At 50.5% G+C, this 24,656-nt stretch overlaps 1 protein-coding gene across 1 annotated transcript in view; it reads left to right on the top strand.

The window, feature by feature from the left end:
- Positions 1-833: 833 nt before the first annotated feature.
- INSYN1 (inhibitory synaptic factor 1) overlaps positions 834-24,656 on the top strand; it is a 124,693-nt gene continuing 100,870 nt past the window's right edge. The window contains exons 1-2 of the mRNA XM_088656951.1: positions 834-2,089; positions 2,772-3,641. Coding sequence (XP_088513077.1) covers positions 3,495-3,641 — 147 coding nt within the window. The 5' untranslated portion in view covers positions 834-2,089; positions 2,772-3,494. The remainder of the gene's footprint in view (positions 2,090-2,771; positions 3,642-24,656) is intronic.

The following is a 24,656-nucleotide window of genomic DNA, read 5'->3' as shown; positions in this document are numbered from 1 at the left end:
GTCCCCTCGGTCTTCAGCCTTGAACCTGGACTATGGGCACAATCGGAGCCCTTTTGCTCTGGGCTGGGAGTGTGTGAGGATTGGGTGGAGATTCCAGAGCATAAAGGCTGGTGGAAGTGCCCCAATGTGAAGTGGTAGGAAGTCCCAAAGTGGGGAGGGTTGTCTATAGAGCCCATCTGTCTAGAGAGCCCATTGATGGCCCATTGCCAACAATGTGCAACTTTGATATCCACCCTTCAGAGTTTTAAAACACACAGGGCTCCTCCAGAATTATATAATCATAGAATTGTAGCGTTGGAAGGGACCCTGCGGATCATTCTAGTCCAACCCCCTGCGATGCTGGAATATGCAGCTGTCCCATGAACGGATTGAACCTGCAACCTTGGTCTTATCAGCACCAGGCTCAAAGCAACTGAGCTATATATTCAGCATCCCCCCCTCCCGGATTTGCTTGCACAGAACTTACATGGTGGTTAGACTATGTCCATTCATTACTGAACACTTGTTTTGATCTGTTTGGAGGACAGTTATATGACAATTGAGAATTCATCCTGAATTTTTTTCCTGATTTTCATATGGGGTGTGTTTCCATCCCTCCTGGAAAATAGTGACAGTCTGGAGACACCCACAAACCCACCCCCACTCACCCACCCCCACACAGTTGATCACTTTTGAAGATGGCCCTAGAAATAGTTAAAAGCCAAACAAACGGAAACGTTCTGCTTGCAGCCTGGATTTTTCCAATGCTCTGGCCCTTTAAATCCCCCTGTTCTGCCAAGGCTCCACCCCGTTTTCTGACACAGCACAAGCCAAGCATCTTTAAGCTGAGCAATAGCCGTCAAGCTGGCAGGCTGTGAGGATGCTGGGGAGACCAGGACAGTTCTCCACAGATTACTAGTGAGAGGGGACACGGACCATGCAGCTGCGGAGCATTTGCACACGAACCGCACATCCTTGCCGAGCAGCCAGCACAAGCTACTCAAGCACTCTCCGGGAGATCTGACTTGCAAGAGTAAAGAAGAAGCCAACCTCTCTCTCTCTCTCTCTCTCTCTCTCTCTCTCTCTCTCTCTCTCTCTCTCTCTCTCTCTCTCTCTCTCTCTCTCCACTTGCATGGCTCTCCTTTCAGATGAAGCACTGGGCATCATAAGTCGGACACTAGCATCCCACTGCTGTCAGTCAAGGCAGAACTGGAGAGCCCTGGAGCTTTAAAGAAGAAGAGTGCGCTTCTCTTCCCCACCCCACCCCCCATCCCTTTCTGCCACCGTCTTCCTAGCTTCATGAAAGGACTCCTTCGCCAGGATGTGAGCAGCATCTGAGCTCAGCTACTTATGGCAGGGTCCAAAGACAGCACAGAAGTGGTCTCCTGGATTGCACTGCCCTGCTCAATAGCTCCAAGGGTGGCCGGCCGGCCGGCCGCTGACAAGAAGCTGACCTAGCAACATCCTATGCCCTAAAAACAGGGGGTGAGGTGGGGGGAAAGGACACTGACTTCCTCTTCCTCTTCTTCCTCTTCCTCCTCCTCCTCCTCCTCCTCCTCTTCCCCAAGACATCTTCAACTGGAGGAACCATGTCACCTGTGGACTGGAGACCAGGGCCCTTGGACCGGTGGAGACCTTCTCTTCTGCTATGCAGATCGAAAGCCTGCACAGACAGAGCTTCTGAACTGAACTGATTAATCTCCCCAGCTGGTTGGCTAGCTGGCTACGGGAGGGAGTGGGGGCTTTTTCTCTCTATTCATGCGGGGAGTGGGTACAGTTTCCTATTCTTCCTCCCCCCCCCTTCTCTCTCTCTCCTCCATACTTGAAGGAAACCAGAAGGGCAATAATCACAATGCATCCATGTGCAATTGAAGGGTTAATCTGAGAGACGTGGAAGTGTGTGTGCATGTGTGTCGATATCCTGGATTTGATTTTTTTATTTTTAACTGGATATACCTCACCACTAAATGTCCAGGCTCAGCCAGCTTTGGGGAAAGGGAAGAGGACCCAAGAATCTGCTTGTGACATCCAAAGCCATGGAAGGAAGAGAGAGGAGGGGTCCTCTCGGAGCAAGAGGGTTCGACAGGCTTCAGAAGCAGCTGCCTTGCTAGTAAGTTGGCTTTTTAAGTCATCATAGTGGGTTAAAAAGCAGCTGTTCTTTTCCTTTCGCAGAGGATTTTTGAAAATATTATTTTTAGGTCCCAGTCGAGCCCATGCAGGCACTGCTGTCTGAGGGCCTAGAAGGAGATAGCCTTTAGGGGGAGAAAATATTTGGGGGGTGGGTGGGAGAAATGCTAAAGTTTATATCTGACGGCCAGCAGAAAGGGATGTTCAAGGAATGTGTGGAAATCAGTGTGCGTGCATACACACATGCACAAACTATTTATGTTTGAAGTCTTCTCTTGGTGTGTGTGTGGGGGGGGTGAATGTGATACCAACGTTTTGTGGTCTTGGGGTGCTCCTTGGCCAAATGACTGATCTGTCAGGACAAAGCTTAACCTGCTTGGAAGGTGATGGAGTTTGTGGGGCAAGACAAAGGAGCGGTCCCAGAGCATGGGTGATCCTTCTCAAGGGATCTCTGCTAATTAGATCGCTACCTGGTGCTTCTCCGTGATGAAGAGGGTGATGGTCTTCAGGGCTCCCAGGGATCCTGGAAGTTAGCACAGGAAAGCCCTGGTCCAAGCTGGTTATTACGTGATTTAGAAGATTCCTGGCATTTTCCAGATAAGCATCCTGACTACGCTGATTCCCCCCCCCCTTTCTCTGTCTCTCTCTTTTATCCCTCCGTGTAGGAAGTGGTGTGGAATTCTTTGTGCTTCCAGCATCTCACGGGTGCCCACTTTCTATGCTTCAAACCACGCTTGTCATTTTAAGGAGCTTCCTGAGATTTGTAGCAAAGAGACCTCCCAAGCTTGGCTGAGGCTGGAAGTCCCTCCCGCGTAGCCCCTCTAAGCCCACCAGCAATAGAGATGGTAGCGGTGCCAAAGACCTCCTGTCCCATGGGGGACCCCTCTGCGGATGAAGTGTGGGGAAAACACTGAGGCCAAGCAGTAAGGTCCTGCCTCCAAGATCTCCAGAGGATTCTCCAAAGGGACAGTGGTGAACTAACTGGAAGTGATGCTTTCCTTGTTGGGACAGCAAACGTGGCACAGACTGGCATGGTATATTGGCTTCTTCCTGCACTTTATCTAGACCCAGGCACTTCAGAGCTTGCAGAGTGGAGCGCAAATGATAAAGCCTTAACCCCTTGGGACAGATGGGGGCTTGTCCGATTCCCTCTTTGTTTGATCCCCCGCAACTGCCCTAGCTTTATTGCCCCAATCCTGCTAGGGTGGGGAGATCGCAAAGGTGGCAGGAGGTGAGCGTGTGGCTGGGGCTTTCTGGGGCAGGGTGGGTGCGCGTTAAGATGTGGAGATCTCCCCAGCCAAGAGGGGCTCTGTGGAGGCACAGTCTGGCTGGGCAAAAGCAGGATGCACCACGCAGCTCTGCCCCAGCTCCCCGGCACCCTGTGAAGGATGAACTCCCGGGGCTTGCAGGACAACGCTACCGACAGCAGTAACACCAGCGAGAGGGAGCGCATCAGGGGGCGCATGAAAATGGTGATCGGGCAGCTCGAAGGCATCCTGCAAGAACTCAAGGAGGTGGCCAAGGAGCTCCGTGAAGTAAGTGTGGTTGACAAATGCAAATGGGAGTATGTGGAGTATATCTGGAGTTGTGGGGAGGAGAGGAAGGAAATGAACTGCAAGGGCCTGGTCAGGCTGCTGTAAACTAGTTGAACACAGACTAGGTGCGGAGCTAGAGAGAGAAAAACATACGTGAATGTTCAGAAAGAGCAGAGAGTTAGTGTATAGATGAGCCTGCAGGAGAATTCCATGCCTAGCTCTGTTTTTCATTCCTGGTTCTGTTTTCCAAGCCCAGCTCAAATTCTCTGATACTATATTGGTGTGACTCACTTTGGGCTCAGTTGTTTCTGTGCATGTCTTTATGCTAGTGAACACAATGCACCATAGATGGTGGTGGCAATTTCAAGAATGTGTAAAGATTCTGTGGGTGCCCACTTTGCTCTCAGTCATGCTGCAGCATGGGTTATGTAGTCTTTAAATGGTTGCAAAAAGGTAGGCTGCTGTGCGTGTGTGTGTGTGTCCCAAGCTCAGGCTTGTGCATTTCTCTCTGGGTTAAATTTGATGCCATGGGACATTGTGAGCTTACAGGAGATGCTGGAGCTCGAAAGTGCTAAAGTAATCGCAAGAATGCAACTACTTTGTCAGCAGGCAGGCACTGTAAGAATGCATAATACTAATTGATTAAGTGAGTAAACAATACCTAGTAGAGCCTTTGGAAGTAGGGCAAGTTGGGCCATAATAATTTTCAGAGTGGAATTTTCAGAGTTATGGCAAAATTGCCGTAACAGCTGCAATTTATGACGTATATGTGCCTTTGGTGATGATCCTCTTATGGAATGAAACAGAGTAATAAGGTCATGCCACATTCTTAGAAATTGTTTTCTGTGCTGCCCAATGCACCCTCAGGCATTATGTACCCTGTTGTGTAACATAACAGTATCTCACTGGGCCTTTGTTATAGTTAACAGCTTGAGCCCAAATTGTAAGGAACAGCTGCGGTTATGTCTGAAAAAAGCACCTTCTGGAGACCCACTTCAGATAAGAGATGGGGCAGCGTAGCTACCCAGACAAAAGTGGCATTTAATGCAGGGTAGGGTACCCGCAGCCCTCCAGATGTGACTGGACACTTTCTTCTGTCTGCCTCAGCCAGCATGGCCAAATAATGGGGGTGATGCTAGATCCCTCCAGGGACAATGCTATATAGCTCAGAATCATCTGGAGGGGCCCTAGTTTCCTGCCCCTGATTTGGTGGAAAAGCAGGATACAAAGGCCGCCTCCTTATTACATGTTTACGGGGCATTCATCCCGCTTTGCTTGCACAAAGCTTACGTGGAGGTTAGACTACGCCTGGTCTTGATGGAACATTTGTTCTGCGGGGAAGTTCCACCACATAGCATTCATTCTGATTTTGGATGGATTTTGGCTTGGGGGGGGGAGGGTTATACATCTTCCCATTAATCCCACCCCACACTTTTCCAAACTGCAGCATGCCTACTTAAAAGGGGGGGGAGCTTTGCTGCAGTAGGGTAGGAATTGTGCATTTCTGGTATGCTCTGGAACCCCTCCCACAAATTTAGCAGATAAATAAAAAAATTGCCAGCAGGGCCAGTTTCAGGTTTGGGGGAACCCTCAAACAATACTTGCTTGTTTGGAGGTTGTTGTTGTTGTTTAAATAAAGTGCTTTTAGATCATTGATAAAAGGTACAATGGAGATGTTTTTAATGTGGGCCAACCTTGTCACCATTATGTTCTTTCCTCTCCCTCTGGGCCCAATTCACGTCAGTGCCAGTGGTGGCTGGTGCCCGTTGGAACTGGTAAGGCGGGAGGCAGGGAGCCCAACAGTAGGTGGAGCCAGAGAGCCAACTACAGATAGAGAAGACCCGTTCTCGTTTTGCCCCCACCCTGGTTCCTTCCTGCTGAGTTCCATAGGGGCGGCACTGAGACTAAGGCTGGCTAGACGCAGACTGCCATTGATGGCTCCATCCGCCCTAACAGATCAGCCTTCACTGGGGACTGGACAAGGATGTTACTATTCCTTCTTCTTGCACCTCTCCTTGCTTGTTCTCTCCAAGGGGGCAGGTGAGAGGATGGTGACAGCAAAGAGGAATGGGAGCCAGAAGGCTCTACGAATGGACAGTGGGGCCCCTATCAAGATGTGGGCCTTGGAAGGTACCCATACATGCTGACCCCTAATTCATTCAGCTGAATGTGAAATAGTGTTTGCTCCCACATATGGTTTGCTTGCCGACTGTCCATCGCAACAGGAAGGGCTTAGAGTTTAATTTGGGTTTCAATTTGGGCTGGCCACAGTTCAGGTTTGTAGAACTCGGAGCCATTTACAGAACCAGGGCACAAGCCTGGAAGTCACATTGTAGAGGGTGTCTCTGAGGTTGTACAGAGTACCTTTCCCCTTCATCACTTTTGTAACCACACCCAATATCCACACATCAAGAATGAAAAAGTCAGTTCTGATCATTTTGTCTGAGAACACAACTTGAGATGGAGTTTTGCAAGGAGAGCTGGCCGCTTGGTGGCCTTTGGGGCTGTATTTTGGCAATTGTGCCAGATCTGTCAGTGTTGGTTTTCTTGGTTTCTCAATTTTTCCAAACTTCAGTTCTCTAGATTTGCAGCAGTTTACCTTTTGGTTTTAATCCTTGTGAAACTTCACCAGCATTTTAGTGTGAATTTCTGCTAATCAACACATTTTAATATGCAGTTTTGACAAAAGTAATTTGGCAACAATTTCCCCTCACTGCCAGCATTTTTGTACAATATATTCATTTTCACGTACACTTTCCCCCAATACATGCGTCTTTGTAAGCATTATTTGGTTGGAGGAATGCATTGCAAAATTCTGATAAGTGCAAGATTCAAATGAGAGCTGTGTTTCAGTTCACAGATTGCTTTGGGAACTGCAAATTTGATAGATTCAAATCTATATGCACAGTGAATCAAATTTCTCCTCCATCCCTACTTGAGAATGTTATCTCCTCTATAGGTATCTGTCACAGTGGCCGGAGTGGACTACTTCAGAGTAACGACGCTACGCAGCTCTGCATTTTATTCTTTTATTGGTGCTGCGTATTTACAGTGCTCAAGTCATTGCTATTTACACGGAGCGATGTTGTCAGTCGGTTTCAGAACCTCCTAATGGCTTTTGGCGCGTCTTTCTCCAACACAAAAGCTTTGGCAGACCCATCCTCTTGCCCCTCCTCTTCCTGCGTAATTCTGGAGTTGGGGGGATGGGTCTTCCCCCCTTACTTGCCCCTTCCTGTCCCACCTGGGACCCTGGCTCCTCTACCTTGCCTGAGCCTCGGACACGACTTCCTGCTTCCCCACTGGAATCGGAACTCTCCCTGCTTTCCCCTTTGCTCGGGGACGGGCTTGAACTCAGGAGGGGAGGGACTTCGCGATATCCCCTGTCCCTCACATCCACCCCCCTCCCAAGCTCTCCTTCACCCCTCCCCAGGCCCCCCCCATGTGTCGGTGACGACTGGAAGCCTAAAAACTCGGTGCTCTCCGAGCCCGTTGGTGTGAACACCTCCCCCCAGTCCTGCGAGCCCCCCCCTTCCGCCTGGGAGGACGGGAATCCCAAAAAGTCCGTGGCGTCAGAGCTGGTGGGGGTAAAAATGTTTTGCCAATCTGCTCCTTCCTCTGACTGGGTGGATATTGGCGACACCCATACCTCATCCTCTGGTTCCTCAAACTCCGCTTCCCAGCGCCATGGTGAGCTGTTCTCCCGTGCCTCCTCCTCCTCCCCCTCCCTTTCCATGTGCCAGGGCTTGGGTCTGTGGGGAAAGAGGGCGTGAAATTCTTCCACCAAGAATTCCTCCTGTATCTGAGTGGCGGGAACCCATTCATTCTGGGACGGTGGAGCATCCTCCCATGCCATGAGGTACTCCAGGCCCCCCACCCCCCACCTTGAATCCAGGATGGCCGTGGCCTCATTGAGTTGCTCCCTGCTTTCCCTCTCCCCCCCTCCCTCGGGGGTTTGTTCGCTGTCTCTGAGCCTGCTGCTTTCCCTGTACGGCGACAGCAGCGATCTATGAAACACTGGATGCACCCTCATGTCCTCTGGCAGTGCCAGCCTGTATGCCACCGGGTTGACCTGTTGCGTGACCGTGAAGGGGCCCAGCCATTTGGGTGCCAGCTTTTTGCACCTCCCTCTGGTGGGAAGGCCCTCCGAGGACAACCACACCTTGTCCCCCACCCTGATGACCTCCCCTTGTCGCCTGTGGCGATCTGCCCCCTTTTTGTACGCTTCCTTGGCCCTCTCCAAGTGTTCTCTGAGCTGCTGGTGCACCGTCTCCAGTTCCTCTGCCCAATCCTCAGCCTGTGGGCCCTCCTCCTCCTCCTCCCTCTCCCTCTCTGGGAAAGATCTGAGGTCGCGCCCGTAATTGGCCTTAAAGGGCGACACCCCTGTGGAGACGTGCACTGCATTGTTGTAGGCAAATTCTGCTAGTGGCAAGCGATCCACCCAGTCCGTTTGCCGCTGGCTGACGTAGCATCTCAGGTACTGCTGCAGAATGGCGTTGACCCTCTCCGCTTGTCCGTTGGTCTGCGGGTGTCTAGCCGTCGACAAGCTGACCTCCACCTGCAGGAGGTTCATGAGCCGCCGCCAGAACCTGGAAACAAATTGGCGGCCACGATCCGAAATAACCCTTAAAGGTAATCCATGCAGTCTGAAAATGTGATCAACAAACAGTTTGGCTGTCTCTTCTGCCGAGACTGCCCTGGCACACGGTATAAAGTGACACATTTTGGACATGAGGTCCACCACCACCAACACTGCAGTCTTACCCCTGGACGAAGGCAGATCTGTGATGAAGTCCATGGACACCACTTCCCACGGCCTGTGTGGTGTGGCTAAGGGCTCCAGCAACCCTGGTGGCGCTGCTCTGACCACCTTCGCCCGCTGGCAGGTGGTACAGCCCCTTACATAGTCTCGAACATCTTCCCTCACCCCTGGCCACCAGAAGTGTCTCATGACTAGGTGAGTGGTCTTGTCCCTTCCAAAATGCCCCGCTGTAGGGTTGTCGTGCATCTGCTTGAGGACCGTACGTCGAAGCTGGGTGGTGGGTAGGTACAGCGCACCCTTGTAGAAAAGCAGCCCTCTGCGTTCTGCAAAGTCTTTTGCCTGCTCCCTCCCCCCTCTCAGTTCTCTGAAGATGCGGTTGGCAAATTCATCCGCTGCCGTCAGTGCTGTGAGTTCTGCCTCGCTCACCACTGCTGCTCCGCAGGACCATGCCGACGGGGGGAAAATGTGCCTTGGGGCTGGTGGCGCCTCCTCCTCCATGTACTCTGGCTTGCGGGAGAGGGCATCCGCCCTGACATTCTGCTCTCCTGGGATGTAGTGTATGGAGAAGTTGAAGTTCGAGAAGAACTCCGCCCACCGTATCTGCCGCTGGTTGAGCACCCTGGCAGTTCTCCAGAACTCCAGGTTCTTGTGGTCTGTGCACACCTGGATGGGGTGCTTGGCGCCCACCAGGAAGTGTCTCCAGTGCTGGAACGCCGCGTGGATCGCAAGAAGTTCCCGATCAAAAACTGTGTAGTTTCGCTCGGGCTGGGTCAACTTCCTGGAGAAGAAGGCACAGGGTCTCCACTCTCTGTTGGCGTCCAGTTGCAACAAAATGGCGCCCACAGCCTTATCAGAAGCATCTGTTTCAATGCGTAGGGGCGCGTCCTGAACCACGTGGAACAGGTTCTGGTCTGAGGCGAACACCCTCTTGAGGCTTTCGAACGCTGCTTGCGCCTCTGGTGTCCACCTGAACTTCTGCTTGCCTCTCAGGCAGTCAGTGATGGGAGCCGTAACTCGAGAGAAGTTCTTGATGAACTTCCTGTAGAAGTTGGCAAAGCCTAGTAGGCGTTGGGCATCTTTGCGCGTCCTGGGGCTGTGCCAGTCCAGGATGGTCTGCACCTTGTCCTTGTCCATTGCCAGCCCCTTGTCTGACAGCTTGTAGCCCAGGAAGTCCACCTCCTTGGTGTGAAACTTGCACTTCTCCAGCTTCACATACAGGTGGTTCTCCTTCAGGCGCTGTAACACCTCCCTGACGTCCTTCACGTGCTGCACTGGGTCGTTGGAGTAAATAAGGATGTCATCCAGAAAGACCAAGCATTTCCTGAAGAGTAGGGACCCCAGGACGTGGTGCATGAAGGCCTGGAAGCATGCTGAGCCCCCTTGCAACCCGAAGGGCATCACCAGATATTCAAAAGAGCCCAGAGGCGTGAACATCGTGGTTTTCCACTCATCGCCTTCCCGGATCCTGATCAAGTTGTACGCCCCCCTCAGGTCTAGCTTGGTGAAAATCTTGCCTCTGCGTGCCGCTGTCAGGAGATCATCCACTCTGGGCATGGGGAAAGCCACTGGCTCTGTCACCGAATTCAGCCGTCTAAAATCCACCACAAGACGGCGCTGTTGCGTGTCTTTCTTGTCCACCCAGAAGACCGGGCTGCCCCCTGCTGCCTTGCTTTCTCTGATGAACCCCCGCTTGAGGTTCTTGTCGATAAAAGCGCGCAGATCCTCCAGTTCCTGGTCTGACATGGCGTACAGCTTGGCTGGGGGTATAGTTGCCCCAGGCACCAGGTTGATCTGGCAGTCAAAAGGCCTGTGTGGGGGCAGGTGGTCGGACTCCGCTTCACTGAAGACCTCCTGCAGGTCCCAGTATGGTTTGGGTATCGCCTCACCCCCTTTGACGTGCATGGTGGCCACCGTGGCTATCGGAGGCCCCTCCCCTGGTTGGTGCTGCATGCAATGTTCCAGGCAAAAGTCCGATCCAAAAGTGATGCATCTCTGATGCCAACTTATGGAGGGGTCGTGGCGCGCCAGCCAGCTCATGCCCAAAACGATTGGGGGGTCTGAGATGGTGGTGACGTTGAATGCCAGTGTCTCTGAGTGCCTTCCAACCGTCATTCTCATGGGGGGGGTTTGATGAGTGATGGCCCCTCCCAGCAGCTCTCTGCCGTCAATGGTTGCCACGTGCAGAGGAAAATCCAGCTGCAGAAGCTGGATCTGGTGCTCTTCTGCAAAGTTTCTCGAGAAGAAGTTGGCTGAGGCACCACTGTCAATTAGGGCGAGGACCGTCAATGGATAGCCATTTGGGAGCGTGAGCGTCACTTCTAGAACCACTCCTGCTCTGGGAGGGGTGGGCTGGCTCTGCTCCTCTCTGTGCGGGTGGGTGGGCTGGGGCTGTTGTCTGCTGACTGTGCCTGGCTGCCGCCCCTTGTCTCCTGCAGCCAGGCTTTCCCGTTTCCCTGCTGTGGTGCTGCGTCAGTGGGGGAGGGCACAACCGTTCCCGCCTTTCCTTGCCACTCCCTGCGATGTGGGCAGTCTCTGACGAGATGCTGGGGGGAGTTGCAGAGAAAGCAATTCCCACCCCTTCCCTCCTTGCGTCTTGGCGCCGCTGGGGTTTGAAAAGCCCGCGCGCGCGCGCTATCAATCTGCATGGGTTCCTGGTCCTGACTGGCCCCAGGCGTGGCTTGAAAGGGTTGTTGAGGGAGTGGCTTCTCCTGCGACCGTGGGAACCAAGCCCGCTTTGCGCGCGTTGCTTGCTTGTCGCTCCATCTGGATTCCTGCCTCACCCCCACCGCCAGAGCCGCTTTGCTCAGTTGATCCATATTACTGGGCTTTGGACCTCTCGAGAGCTCATCCTTCACCTCCTCATGCAACCCCAAGTAAAACGCCGCTTGCATTGGGGCAGACTCCAGATCCCACCCCAATCTGTGCACCAGCATGGTGAATTTCGCCCAATACGCGCGAACTGTCATATTTCCTTGGCGTAAATTATGAAGTTCCTCCTTAGTCTGGTCCATATGACTATCGGACGAATACATCGTTTTCAAACCTTCTAGAAATAGTTTTACATTCTTCATGCAAGGATTCCTTGTTGCAATTAACGGTCTTAGCCACTCCCTGGCCGCCCCTGTAAGGTGCTCCACAATAAACGCTACTCTGTGCTCATCATCAGGGAACTCATCGTGGTGCAGCTCAAGAGCATACACAATCTCAGTCTCAAAGCCCTGAAACTCCTTCGGGTCTCCATTGAACTTGCTTACTAGGGTCCCGGCTCTCCTTCCTGGCAGCACTTGGACTTGGGGTGCCCCTCCCGCCTTGTTTTTCTCTGCATCCAGCTTGTTTTGGAGGTCTACCGCCACCGCCCTTAAATGCTGCTCTTTTTCCTGGAGCTCTCTCACCTGTTCCGCAAGTTGTAGCCGGTCGTCCTGGACCTTCTTAGTCTCCTCTTTAGCTGCCTTCAATTCTCCCTGCGCCTGCAGCGACAGCTGTTGCAGTTCTAGCTGGGCTTGCTCAGCGATCTGCCGCCACTTCTCCGCCTCTGACACGCTCATCCCGGCAACTCCAAAGTAGCCCAAAAATGATTAGGAGGTTGCTGTCACAGTGGCCGGAGTGGACTACTTCAGAGTAACGACGCTACGCAGCTCTGCATTTTATTCTTTTATTGGTGCTGCGTATTTACAGTGCTCAAGTCATTGCTATTTACACGGAGCGATGTTGTCAGTCGGTTTCAGAACCTCCTAATGGCTTTTGGCGCGTCTTTCTCCAACACAAAAGCTTTGGCAGACCCATCCTCTTGCCCCTCCTCTTCCTGCGTAATTCTGGAGTTGGGGGGATGGGTCTTCCCCCCTTACTTGCCCCTTCCTGTCCCACCTGGGACCCTGGCTCCTCTACCTTGCCTGAGCCTCGGACACGACTTCCTGCTTCCCCACTGGAATCGGAACTCTCCCTGCTTTCCCCTTTGCTCGGGGACGGGCTTGAACTCAGGAGGGGAGGGACTTCGCGATATCCCCTGTCCCTCACAGTATCTAAAGGTTAGATCCATCATTCATCCTTTGCATTTTGTTATCTAAAAATCACTTTCTTCCTTGTAGGAGAAGCCATAAAAATGGTGTAATCACAGATGAGTCCAATACATACATATGTGATTTCCATGCATGATAAACTTCTTAAAGCTTTCCCCCTTCTTCTTCCTGCATGGATGCTGCCTTGTACTAGATCTGATTATTTGTCCTTTCAGCCTAGTATTATCTTCTCCAGCTTTCTAAGATCTCAGTCAGAAATTTCCCCCATTGTCTGCTACCTGACCCCTTTAACCCAAGATGGAGGGCCTGTCAACCTCCAGGTGTTGTAGGACTGCAACTTCCATTATGCCTGATGATTGGTCATGCTGGCTGGGGCAGGTGAGGGTTCAGAAACAACAACATCATTCTAGAGGGACCCACAGGCTTCCTGTTTTAACCAGCTGATCTGGGACTTGGTGCATGGAAAACATGTGCTTCCCTAGTGAACTACAGTCCCTGCACTCACATGCTTCCTCTGCAGGGAAGATGTTGAAAGGAAAAGGACACACGGTTTGGAGAGGATGGCTTTGAAAAATGTATTGAATCAAGCACTTTGCAACGATTGCATCAAGTGGTATGATTCCAAGCACATTATGGGCCTTTCATATTCCCTCTCCGCTCCCAAGTCCTTCCTTTCCCCATCATTTCATTGCGTGGCTCTCCTTTACTGAATTGTGACCCTAGTTCAACAGCATCCAGTTCTAGCATCTGCCTCCATATCTGGCTATACTGTGTGACGCATTTCTTCCTTGGAAACATGATCTATACATACAATGCCCAATCACTGGAACCTGGATCCATTCATAACTAACTAACTAATTAATTAATTAAATGTATATACCGCCCTATACCCAGAGGTCTCAGGGCGGCTCTCCGAACAAGATCAACATAAAACACCACAATATATATAATCAAAATAAAAACAACAACCCAATAACACCCCCCCCCAAAAAAACGTGTTGGGTAATACTTCACCACCAACCTCCCCCACCCCGCAAAGCATAAAGTTGAGACCTTAAAGTTCGGTCTTGTAAATCTCTGTGTAGTGTCATATCAATCCTATTTTGGATTACTTCCTTCCAAAACAAAGTAATTACTCAGCATGGTGACATAATATTAGACAAATTAGCCTCTGCCCTCCTACATCTTCCGCCAAGTTAACCATTTTTCTTCGAATCCGTTAGGAGCCTAATTTACTCATAAGGCCAGCTTCTGTTGGACAGCAGTTACATACGTATGACACAACAGCCCTAAATCAAGACCAGGGACTGCTCAGGACCTTTAGCCCAATACAAGAATTGGCTGCTGGGACCATCAATATTCTCCCCACCAAAGTGTTATCATTCACCCCAGCTGCCTTCTTGGGGTTCGTAGGGTCTCTAGAAATTACGGTTCTAAGTGGGAACACGAACACCGAGGCCGCAGGTGGCCATTTCAGACGTTGCAGCTGCTGTTTTGGATCTATCAATAACAATCTCTCCTAGGACCATTATGTTTTAGTCCTAGTATAAGGTAAAGGTAAAGGAACCCCTGACCATTAGGTCCAGTCGTGACCGACTCTGGGGTTGCGCGCTCATCTCGCATTATTGGCCGAGGGAGCCGGCGTACAGCTTCCAGGTCATGTGGCCAGTATGACAAAGCCACTTCTGGCGAACCAGAGCAGCACACGGAAATGCCGTTTACCTTCCCGCTGTAGCGGTTCCTATTTATCTATTTGCATTTTGACGTGCTTTCGAACTGCTAGGTTGGCAGGAGCTGGGACCAAGCAACGGGAGCTCACCCCGTCACAGGGATTCGAACCGCCGACCTTCTGATCAGCAAACCCTAGGCTCAGTGGTTTAACCCACAGCACCACCTGGGTCCCTAGTCTTAGTATACCTTCAGCTAAAAGAATCATTGCCCTCTTGGCATTTAAGGCTGCAAGGCTGACCGCACCTGCCTGGAAGTAAGCCACCCTGATTTCAGTATAGCCTCTGAGTTGCCATGATTGGGATTGCACTTTGAACCAGGGGAGGACAGGTCTTTTGCGAAGGCACCTTTCTCTTCCTCTGTGTCCGGACTGCACAGCCACCCGGCTGCTGCCTTATCTCCTTGCCCTTGTTGCTATATTGCTTGCGTGCTTAGAGAGGGCAAGTGAACAGGCAGCGACAGCAAGGAGGAGCAGGAAGCTCCAGGGAGTGGCCGGTGAGCCCCCTGTGAGGGTTAGGGCCTTCGTAGGTGCCTAACGTTGACCCCAGCACTGAGGGCATGGAGCTCACAAAGTGAAACCTGGAAGGAGTGGGCAGGTTCTATAAGAGCATCTCTCTATTTTCAGTTGTGAGATGTTGGCAGGCATGGCAATGGTGCCGATCAGAAAATTCCTTAATGAATAATAATAATAATAATAATAATAATAATAATAATTTATTATTTATACCCCGCCCATCTGGCCAGGTTCCCCCAGCCACTCTGGGCAGCTTCCAAAAAATATTAAAATACAGAAATCCATCAAACATTAAAAGCTTCCCTAAACGGGGCTGCCTTGAAATGCCTTCTAAAGGTCTGGTAGTTGTTGTTCTCTTTGACCTCTGGTGGGAGGGCATTCCACAGGGGGTGCCACTACCGAGAAGGCCCTCTGCCTCGTTCCCTGTAACTTAGCTTCTCGTAGCGAGGGAACCGCCAGAAGGCCCTCGGTGCTGGACCTCAGTGTCCGGGCAGAACGATAGGGGAGGAGACGCTCCTTCAGGTATACTGGACCGAGGCCGTTTGGGGCTTTAAAGGTCAGCACCAACACTTTGAATTGTGCTCGGAAACGTTCTGGGAGCCAATGTAGGTCTTTCAGGACCGGTGTTATGTGGTCTCGGCGGCCGCTCCCAGTCACCAGTCTAGCTGCCGCATTCTTGGTTAGTTGTAGTTTCCGGGTCACCTTCAAAGGTAGCCCCACGTAGAGCGCATTGCAGTAGTCCAAGTGAGAGATAACTAGAGCAGTAGTCCAAGCGAGAGATAACTAGAGCATGCACCACTCTTGTGAAATCAACTTGTCATCCCTTCTGGGGCTCAAAGGTTGAATTTGGCCTGGCAAAAGACTTGCAACCACTTGAGGCAGCCCAGGAAATGCCTCTCAACGCCTCCTCTGTGTTTGAGATTTTTGCTGCCACTGCAGGAGCAGCCACAGTAGCCACAGTGATGGTTCTATAGGCTCTTACCCTACAACGCCTCACTTTGAAGGGCTCTATATCCATAAGGTCCTTTCTCAGACTGAGACACTGGGGCAGCTGGGGAGAAATAGCATCTGAGAACCCCATAAGAAGACCACCAACTGCATGGCTGCAGCAGGGGCATATAATGTCTAAAGCTGAAACAACACTGTGCTCAGAAGATGGGAAGGAGATATGGATGGGCAACAGGCAACAGGTTGGGAGCGGGGTACCGATCCACTGCTCCTTCTGGTCCAGGTTGCAGGTTGTCTAATGCCTATCTTGATGTGAAGGCATTAGGTAAATTCCTACTGATTTTTATAAGACAGGGAATGATAGGATTTGGGCAGAGTTATAATTGAGGTGGTCACTTTATTTCTGGGTTATATCAATTCAGGCAGCAAGTGGAAGCTCACATGCTGGAGGGCTCCTTCATAAAAAGAAAAGAAAAATAGCTGGTCCCCGCACATAGAAAGCTAGCCATGCACAGAAAGGGGTTCTAATCCAGTCTTCTCCCTGACATGCTGGTTTTCTGGGTGCAGGGAGTTATGTCTGGAAGTATAGTTAATTGTGTGAATCTTCCTCCTTTTGCACACTCACACAGGGCTGGTCCAGACTTCCACTTGTGCCATGCCTTCTAAGCACAGGTCTAAGAGGTTTTTCATTTGCCGCTCCACTTTCCCCAGGAAAACCCACTTTCCACAGGAAATCCCACTGCTCCCCTCTGAATCAGAACAAATGTCAACTCACAGAAAACCCAAGTGTTGTTTGTTACAATTCAGTGGTAAACAGGGGGTTTTCCTGGGGAAAGCGTCGGGGCAAATGAAAAGCTTCTCAGACTCTAGAAAGCAAGGGGTGAGCGGAAGGGTGGACAAGCCCGCTCCCCTGCAGTTTGAAGTGGAACAGTCCAGACACTTGTTTAAAGTCACCGTGAGAACCAGGTCTCTGAGGATGGGTATGAATGAAGGTGGATAAATGCAATTCAGATTACCTATTCGCAGGGCCGGCTCTACGGCCAGGCTGGGTGGCGCAGGGCGCCACAGCGCCAGCCCGCTGGGGGGGGGCACGCAGTTGTGCCTGCCCACCGGCCACTCCGCCGCACAGCACTAAGCGCTGTGCGCTAAGCCCAGCCGCCTGCTCGCCTGTCGCGCTGGAGAACGGGGCGGCGGGGGGCAGCGGGGGGCACCAGAGGGATCCGTCGCACCATGGCGCCAGGGCGCCAAAGGTGCTTAAGACAGCCCTGCCTATTCATAATCTGGTTCTAATACACATCATCTCAACAGTTCAAAACAGCATGGGGGATATTTGGGGGGGGGTACTAGTGCTGTCATTAAAACTCTTACAGCAGTTGTAATGAACACCAAGACATCTGGGAATGGGGTTTGGGGGTGTCTCTTTTGTCTCCTTATAATATACACAGGTTGCGATAATTTAGGCTAGGTTGGGGATAGCAAGCAGAACTTATCATAAAAGCCTTTGCATCTGTTGTTGGATGCTTGAGTGAGGAAGCTTTCAAGCATTTGATTTAGACATGCTCATGACCTCCACAGGCTGGTAAGTTAGGAAGCTGCTTTATACAGTACCAAGTCAGATTATTGGCCCATCTAGATAACTCATACCATCCAACTTTTTCATTTCAAAAACTGGGACTCATGTTTTCCGGGACGCACTCCTGGGCAAGTCACATGACCCGTGCCACAGGATCTCACCCTGGAAAAGCGCTTTTCTGGGGCATGATCTCGCACAGCGCCCCAAAGCGCTTTTGGAGGGCAAGAGCTTGCGAGATTGTAGCATCCAAAATGGCCACTGTGTTCTTCTGTGAAAACAATGGGATGTCCTATTTTTCCAGGACACTTTGTGAGTAAGGCTAACTATATTGATTGGCAAGGACTCTCCAGGGTTTCAAAGAGAAGTGTTTCCCAGCTGTATCTTGGAGATACTGGGGGTTGATGTGGGACTTTCTGCATGCAAAGTTTATGCCATCGAGATATCAACCTCCCCACAAACCCCTATTTTTCACCAAGGCTCAGAGCATCACAAGGCTTGATCACGAATCACAGAAGCCTTAAAATAAAATAAAAAATTAAAACCCCATTGCAGGTGTTTCCTTTGTGGTGCGATTAGCATCCAGGTCTTGGAGAAAGCAAAAGGTAAGGTCTGAGAGTGATTTGATGCAGTGCCACCAACATTTGGAGTCCAAGAACTCTGAGAAAAACCTCTAAAAATACTCGTAATTGGCATGCCATTTCCCAATCGAACTGAAGGAAGCTTTGCTTGTCGCTTCGGGAAAGACACTGTCCATGTGTGTGTCAAAACTCAGGAGAAGAGATGCAGCCCTCTATATTTACCACTCATATCTCTGTCAGCAAAATGAAGTGTGCCTACTTCCCTCCTTGCTCCCAGAAGCCAGATTTGTGGCAGGTTTGCCTGATGTGAAATAAGCTCAGTTCAGCAGCCTGGATTTATCCCAGGCGATGGTGCCTGAATTGCCAGGTTGTTTGAAGTGTAATAAACCCCAGATGGACTTTCTGCGGCAATAGGTAAGAGCAAGGGAAGGAGCTGTCTGTCCTAAGGGATTATCTGGCTGCCGACAAACCCTTCAGCTCTGAGTTCGGGAGGGCCTGGGAAGGATCGGGGTGGCTGCTGACCACTGCGCCTGATGAGGCAAGCAGGCAGCTCAACGTTGGCAGGCCCAAGGCGGGCACTGGGGGCAAGGCCAAGCTGCCCTTTCCCCTTGCATAGCAGGCTTTGAAAAACAAAAACGAAGCAAAAAGCCAAATACAGTGCTGGTACCGTGCCTCCAAGTGCATTGTCACAAGCACACACAGTCAAATAAGTGCTTGGTCAGCCTGGATAGCTCAGGTGGTTAGAGAGTGGTGCCGATAATGCCAAGGTTGCAGGTTCGATCCCTGTATGGGACATTACAGGGGGTTGGACTAGATCAGGGGTCGGCAACCTAAGGCCCATGAGGCTTGTCTAACCGGCCCACGGTGACCCCTGCCGCCCCCGCCCCCACTGCCCGCTCTTACCGGCGCAGGGCAGGGACCGACTTCCAGGTTGATGGCAGCTGTGCACATGCGCACAGGCGTTCCTCCGACCTGGATCTGTGCCGGAAATAGCGTTTGTGCACACTTGCGGGACAGAGAAGTGCCTGTGCGCATGCACCTACTTCCGGGTCGGAGGAGCACCGGAAAAAGCATGTGCGCACTCGCACTCCTCCGATCCGGAAGAGTGTGTGTGTGCACACACTCCGGCCCGTCCTCTGACGGACAGAGCGTCAACCAGCCCCTCCTCGGATAAGGTTGCTGAGCTCTGGACTAGATGATCGCCAGGGTCCCTTCCATCTCTATAATTCTTCGGTTCTAAAATTCATTTTCAGGCTAGGGATAATTCACATGTGATGGGCTTCTCTGCTGCATTTCTTGCGGTGAATCTTAATGTCCCAAATAAAAAGGGCAGTGCTACACAGATGAAAGTAAGGGCGTTCTTGGGGAGAAACCTCTCCCCCCACACACTTTCCACGTCGCCCCTACCATTAGACTTAGTGAGGCAGCTGCCAGGCCTTCCGCGTCAGATGCTGGAAGGCAGGGAATGGCCGTGAGGTTTTAGAGGACAGATCTCTGTGGGTCACGTGGTCTACTCTGGGCCTCCTAAGCTGGCCTGATGCCCTCAAGTTCAAGTAGAGGACACATTATCATTGTAGAAGGTGGATCCAGCTGTCTCTCCAGGCAGGGAGGAGGGAGAGGGGCTGTCTTGCTGTTCATTTAAGGCAGCGGAATCTCAAAATATCACCGCCGCCCCCCTCCCATTGAATATCGCCATACCCTCCAAGTGTCCTGATTTTCCAGGGACAGTCCTAGACTGACAAAAGCCACCCCAGCTTCTGATTTGATCCCGGAATGTCCCCATTGTCAAGGAAATAAACAACTATCTGACTTTTGGAAGACATCTGACGGGAGGGCGTTCCACAGGGCGGGTGCCACTACCGAGAAGGCCCTCTGCTTGGTACCCAGTAACCTCACTTCTTGCAGGGAGGGAACCGCCAGAAGGCCCTTGGCACTGGACCTCAGTGTCCAGGCTGAACGATGGGGATGAGGATGCTCCTTCAGGTATACTGGGCCAAGGCCATTGAGGGCTTTAAAGGTCAGCACCAAAACTTTGAATTGTGCTCAGAAATGTACTGGTAGCCAATGTAGGTCTTTTGGGACCGGTGTAATATGGTCTCAGCGGCTACTCCCAGTCACCACTCTGGCAGCTGTATTCTGGATTAGTTGCAAATGTTTTGGAAGTCCTTCCGGAACGGATTCTGTTCAACTTCCAAGGTATGCCTGTATATCAAGCAATGTTTCCTTTCGGATCCTGGCATGCATCTTCTAAGCAGAGCAATTGCACCTCCTCATTCCTGCAGGAGGAAAGATAATGTCTTTTATGGTGCCCGATGGTGTTTGCAGAGAACCATGCATGTATTTTCTAAAAGAGGCATCTCTCCTCCACTCTCCAACAGGAGGAGGGAAAGGAATGCCTCTTGAAGTGTCTACTATTATTTAGGCATGAATCTTCTAAAAACAAAGTATGTTAACACACACACACAAATTTTATCCCATGAGTAGTGTAAATTTTATGAATTAGTTAAAATTCTTATGATTAACTGTTTAATAACTGTTTAATAACCCTCAAATGAATCAAGGATATTCTGCTGGCAGTTCTACATTTAGCTTTTTCTAGTTGGGACTGAAAATACCCTTAAAGAGTTGTGATTTGTCCTTTATTGCCATTTGTCTCACAGGCACTTAGCTGGATTATCCTTAAAGGCTGATGGGATCAACCAGAGGCCATTTAAGGGTTCATCTCTTAAGGCCTGCTTCTTGGCAAGATCAGAGACATCCAAAGTTGTTTCAGAAGTTGCTAATTCTGGGTGTAAACAGAGCTGCCTTTAAAACAAGACTTGCCACATTCTTTCTTCCAGCAGAGCAAGTCCAACTTCCAGGGCCGTCTTAAGCATATCTGGCGCCGTGGTGCAAAGATCCCTCTGGCGCACCCCCTTTTCTGCTCCTGGCGGGGGTTTATGTGCCCCATTCACGAGCGTTACGCGGCAAGCCGAGGAGTGAAACAGTGGTGTACCTTTAAGGCACGTGAGGGAGCGAGGAGTGCGAGAGAACTTCTGCCGGCACGGCACTAAAACCCAGGGCAGTCTCGAGCAGGTCGGGTGCCCTGTCGCTGAGGTGCGGAGATCGCTCCGGCGCCCCCGCCCGCGCAGCGCCCCGCCTGCCGGCCCCGCGCCACCAGGACTATACCTAGAGCCGCCCCTGCCAACTTCTCCTCTGCCTTCACAATTCATTCTGTGGATGGTAGCAGAAATTTAAGTGCCAATTTCATTCATTTGGCTTCCTCTAGCCTTCATGTTGCCTGACTTTTTTATTTTTGAAAGCACAATATGAATGCCTATTCATTTAAACTGTATCTGTCACATTATTTTTACTGTTGCCGTTTTATTTTGTTATTAAAAGGAACGTTCATTTTTAAAAGCTACAAAACCAATTTTCAGGATGGAGGGGAAGTGATACACTGGTGCATAATCAACTTATATTCTGCTGAGAACAAGCAAAACCAGTTTCCCTTGAGCTTGATCCTGTTCGGGGAATTGTATAACTGTATACCACATAGTGGGTGCAGGTCTACAGTGGTTCAAAGGACAATCACATGGGCGTTTACTCAGACGTAAGTTGCACTGTGTTCATTTGGACTCACCGCTTAATATGAGTGAGCCTCAGAGACTCAAACAAGGTGCTTGATCTCTGGTTGCTGTACTGAACAAGTCACATTTCTGTAGTACCAGAGCAATAAATCTCGCATAGTCCTTGAATGCTTAGCGATTGGAGCACCCCAACTATACTGAATTGTGTTGCAATGGTGAACACTGATTGGCTTAGCTAATGTGATATCATGGAATGTTGCTCCAGAGCATTCCAATCAGCAAGGGAACAAATTTAGACAGAATGTTTGCATACCAGCTTTTGCAAAGGAAGGGCAAGTTGTCAGTTTGGGTGGGATTAAAACCACACAAAGTTCTTAAGGACGGGAGTAACTGTGTGTGCCAACTTGAGAACAGGAAAGAGGATAAAGGAAGTAGTGAAATGAAGGGTCAGGGAGCCCAGAAACAAACAAAAAGTTAGATGTACAGCTAGCCTGTGGCCTTCCAGATCTTCCAGCCCCAGACAGATCCGCCCAGCACCTGCCCCCTGAGCCTGTTGCTGCGCTTTGCCCAATAGCAGAGCCATCCTAATTTCCAGGTGAGTCAGTATACTGCAGGATCACAGTATGAGAAACTGGCCAGTTAGGCTTTCCCTTTCAAAGAGGGAGTCAAGTGTCTATTGTGAACATTCTTTACTTTAGCATTTGATTAGCTTGGCTATATATCAGAGACTGAAGCCCGTCGAAAGCTTGTTATTATATCAGGATGACTAATTACATTCAATGAACTTTGCATCTGATAGACTGGGCAGAATGAAAATTCACATGGGAGCAAAGATAATAGAACCTATGCTGTGTATGTTTACGTATCTTATCACGCAAGGATTTCTGCAGTGCCTGATCTGTTGATCTAGTTAGCATTTATTGGATGCGACCAAGGCTTGAGGCCTTTTTCAGAGCTGATCTTTAAATCAGCCTTTGCAATGTCCATGGAATGAAAAGATGAAAAGACAGTCCTTGTCTAGGACTGAAAATATTTGCCTGCTCGGCTTTCTCAATGTGTCTCAGAGTGAAGGGCAGGTAGACCACTTAGCATCCCTGTGAAAAGTTTCAGAGATTTCCCAGCCTGGGAAGAGCAATTCCTTAAAACTCCTTGTGGAATGACTGGCTATGTTCCAGGTTTACTAATTATCCCATTCTGCTGAGGCTCGAGGTTAACTGGGAGATTGGAATAAAACATCAGAGCCTCTTTAGTCAGGTCAAAACATGTCAAGAAACTCCCAGTGGGTCCTGTTAGCGAAGCAATGCGAGATGATGTCTCAGCTGAGGTCCAGAATTATCTCAAGTCCTCACCCTTACGCACAGTGGCAGTCCTCACACTCACCCCAAAGAGTCACCTGTGATCCTTAAAGTAGCCAATCTGAGGATGATGGGACAGCCACATCCTTGGACCAATATTGTGTAGAAAGAGATGTCAGGAGCTCCCACTGAGCAGGGTGCCTCTCATCTGAATCAAAGTCACCTAAGTCCTTCTTGGACCTTGGTGCAACACTAGGACTCAGCCACAGAGCCTGCAGGCCCAGTTGGCTCTGCCCCTTGAGGAGCACTTACAGCCAAGGCCACCTGTCATTGGCCAAGTTAACCCTTCACAGACTTGGCGGAGTATCAGGCCTAATGAGCACAGCAACTCATTTCCAGTAGGTCTGGCACCATGAATCAGTTGTTGAAAGTGGAAGCCCCTGTCTCCCCACAGCTGTCTCCTCCTCTCCAAGGTCTCTCCCCCCCCCCCCCAGCAATCAGAGACTACGCCTGCATGCAGTCTGCCACTGCTCCATCCTTTTCAGCTCTCTTCTGGTTCTGGGAAAGAAGTGGGGAATGGGAGCTTGTTGCGGTACAAGGGGGAGACACCTGTAACTCGTCACCAGCCTGACTCAGCTCTGCCTCTGGACTGCCCTCTTCCCACTCATCTGCTTCAGGTTTTGCCTCTGATTCTAGACTTCTCTCTGCCACTGACTCTCCCAGCTCACTAAGTCCTGTTACCTCTTCTCAGTCTTCTTCTTTTGACCACTCATTGTTGTCCCACCACAACACCCCAGGGTCTGAGCCTTCTTCCCTTGGGGGTTTCCCAGCTGGTTCCTCCCACCATTCCTCTGTGTCCAGCCACTCCATGACACATAGCACTACTTTAGATGCAACCCTGAGGATTTCCCCCCTTGGATACAAATGGGAGGCATTCCCCCCTGGTCTTCTTCTGCACTTCTTGTTGTCTCTTTTCCTTGTTGCTGCCTTTACGTTGTTAAACAGTTCTCAGGGTACAGGTTCACAAGGGAGTGGGAGGTGCGTGTCAGGGACAGAGAAATTATTGCGGTCTCTGTGCTGCCTACAAATCTCCTTGGGAGAAGTCTGAAGTCTGTGAGTGAAACATGTAGTCAGAGACCTGGAAATCAGCAGTGATATTTATGACCTGAGAAGCTGCTCTCTGCTCGTTGTTCCTGTGAGACTTGACCAATGTCCATAAATTACCTCTGAGGCCTGCTGATAGGTTGGTGGTTGGCTTCCCAAGTGAAAATGAAAGCCTGGGAGAGAGATTTCTTTCTGGCTAAAGCAGGTAGTAGACTCAATATTAGGGATGTTGGATAATTCATATGAAAACAGAAAAGGAAGCAGAGATTGCTGAAGCTTGTCTGTTCATCTGTGGTCAGGAATCAGTCAAGTGAATATACAGTACTTTAATTGTGCAAACCTATTTTCCCGGTATTGATTTATTTATTCCAAGCTCAAGGTGGTGGACATGGTTCTCCCCAACTCATTTAATCCTCACAGCAACCTATTTTTCTGGTGTTTCTTTGTATGTTTGTTTATTGCAAGCTCAAGGTTGTGTACGCGGTTCTCTCACTACTCATTTAATTCCCACAAAAACCCTGAAAGGTAGGTTAGGCTGAGAGGCAGTGACTTGCTCAAGTGAGCTTCATGGCTGAGCGGGGATTTGAACCCTGGTCTCTCAAGTCCTAGCTCACCACCAGCCCAAGTGTATGGTTTTTAAGATATTTGATAATACTGAGAGTGTCAGAGACCTCAGCCTACAGGCGGCATACAAATCGATGCGATAGATGAACTTCTTGGATTGAGGAGCTGGATAATGGCGCTGGAGATGCAGTGGCAGGGCAAAGCCAACAGAAGCATATCGGCTTCAACTCTGGCCGATGTCTTTCCAGAGCCTTCAGGCAAGCTGCAGAAATGCCAGCGGCCTCACAAAATGCAGCCAGAGAGGCTAAATCAAGACTTACCTAAGGCCCTGTTGGGGAATCTGATGTCAGAGAGCAAAAATAGCAGA

The sequence above is a fragment of the Zootoca vivipara genome, chromosome 13 (genome assembly GCF_965207765.1).
Source record: "Zootoca vivipara chromosome 13, rZooViv2.hap1.1, whole genome shotgun sequence".
Classification (NCBI taxonomy): Eukaryota; Metazoa; Chordata; class Lepidosauria; order Squamata; family Lacertidae; genus Zootoca; species Zootoca vivipara.
The sequence above is the reverse complement of the archived record's forward strand: the minus strand, read 5'-3'. Positions and strand labels throughout refer to the sequence as shown.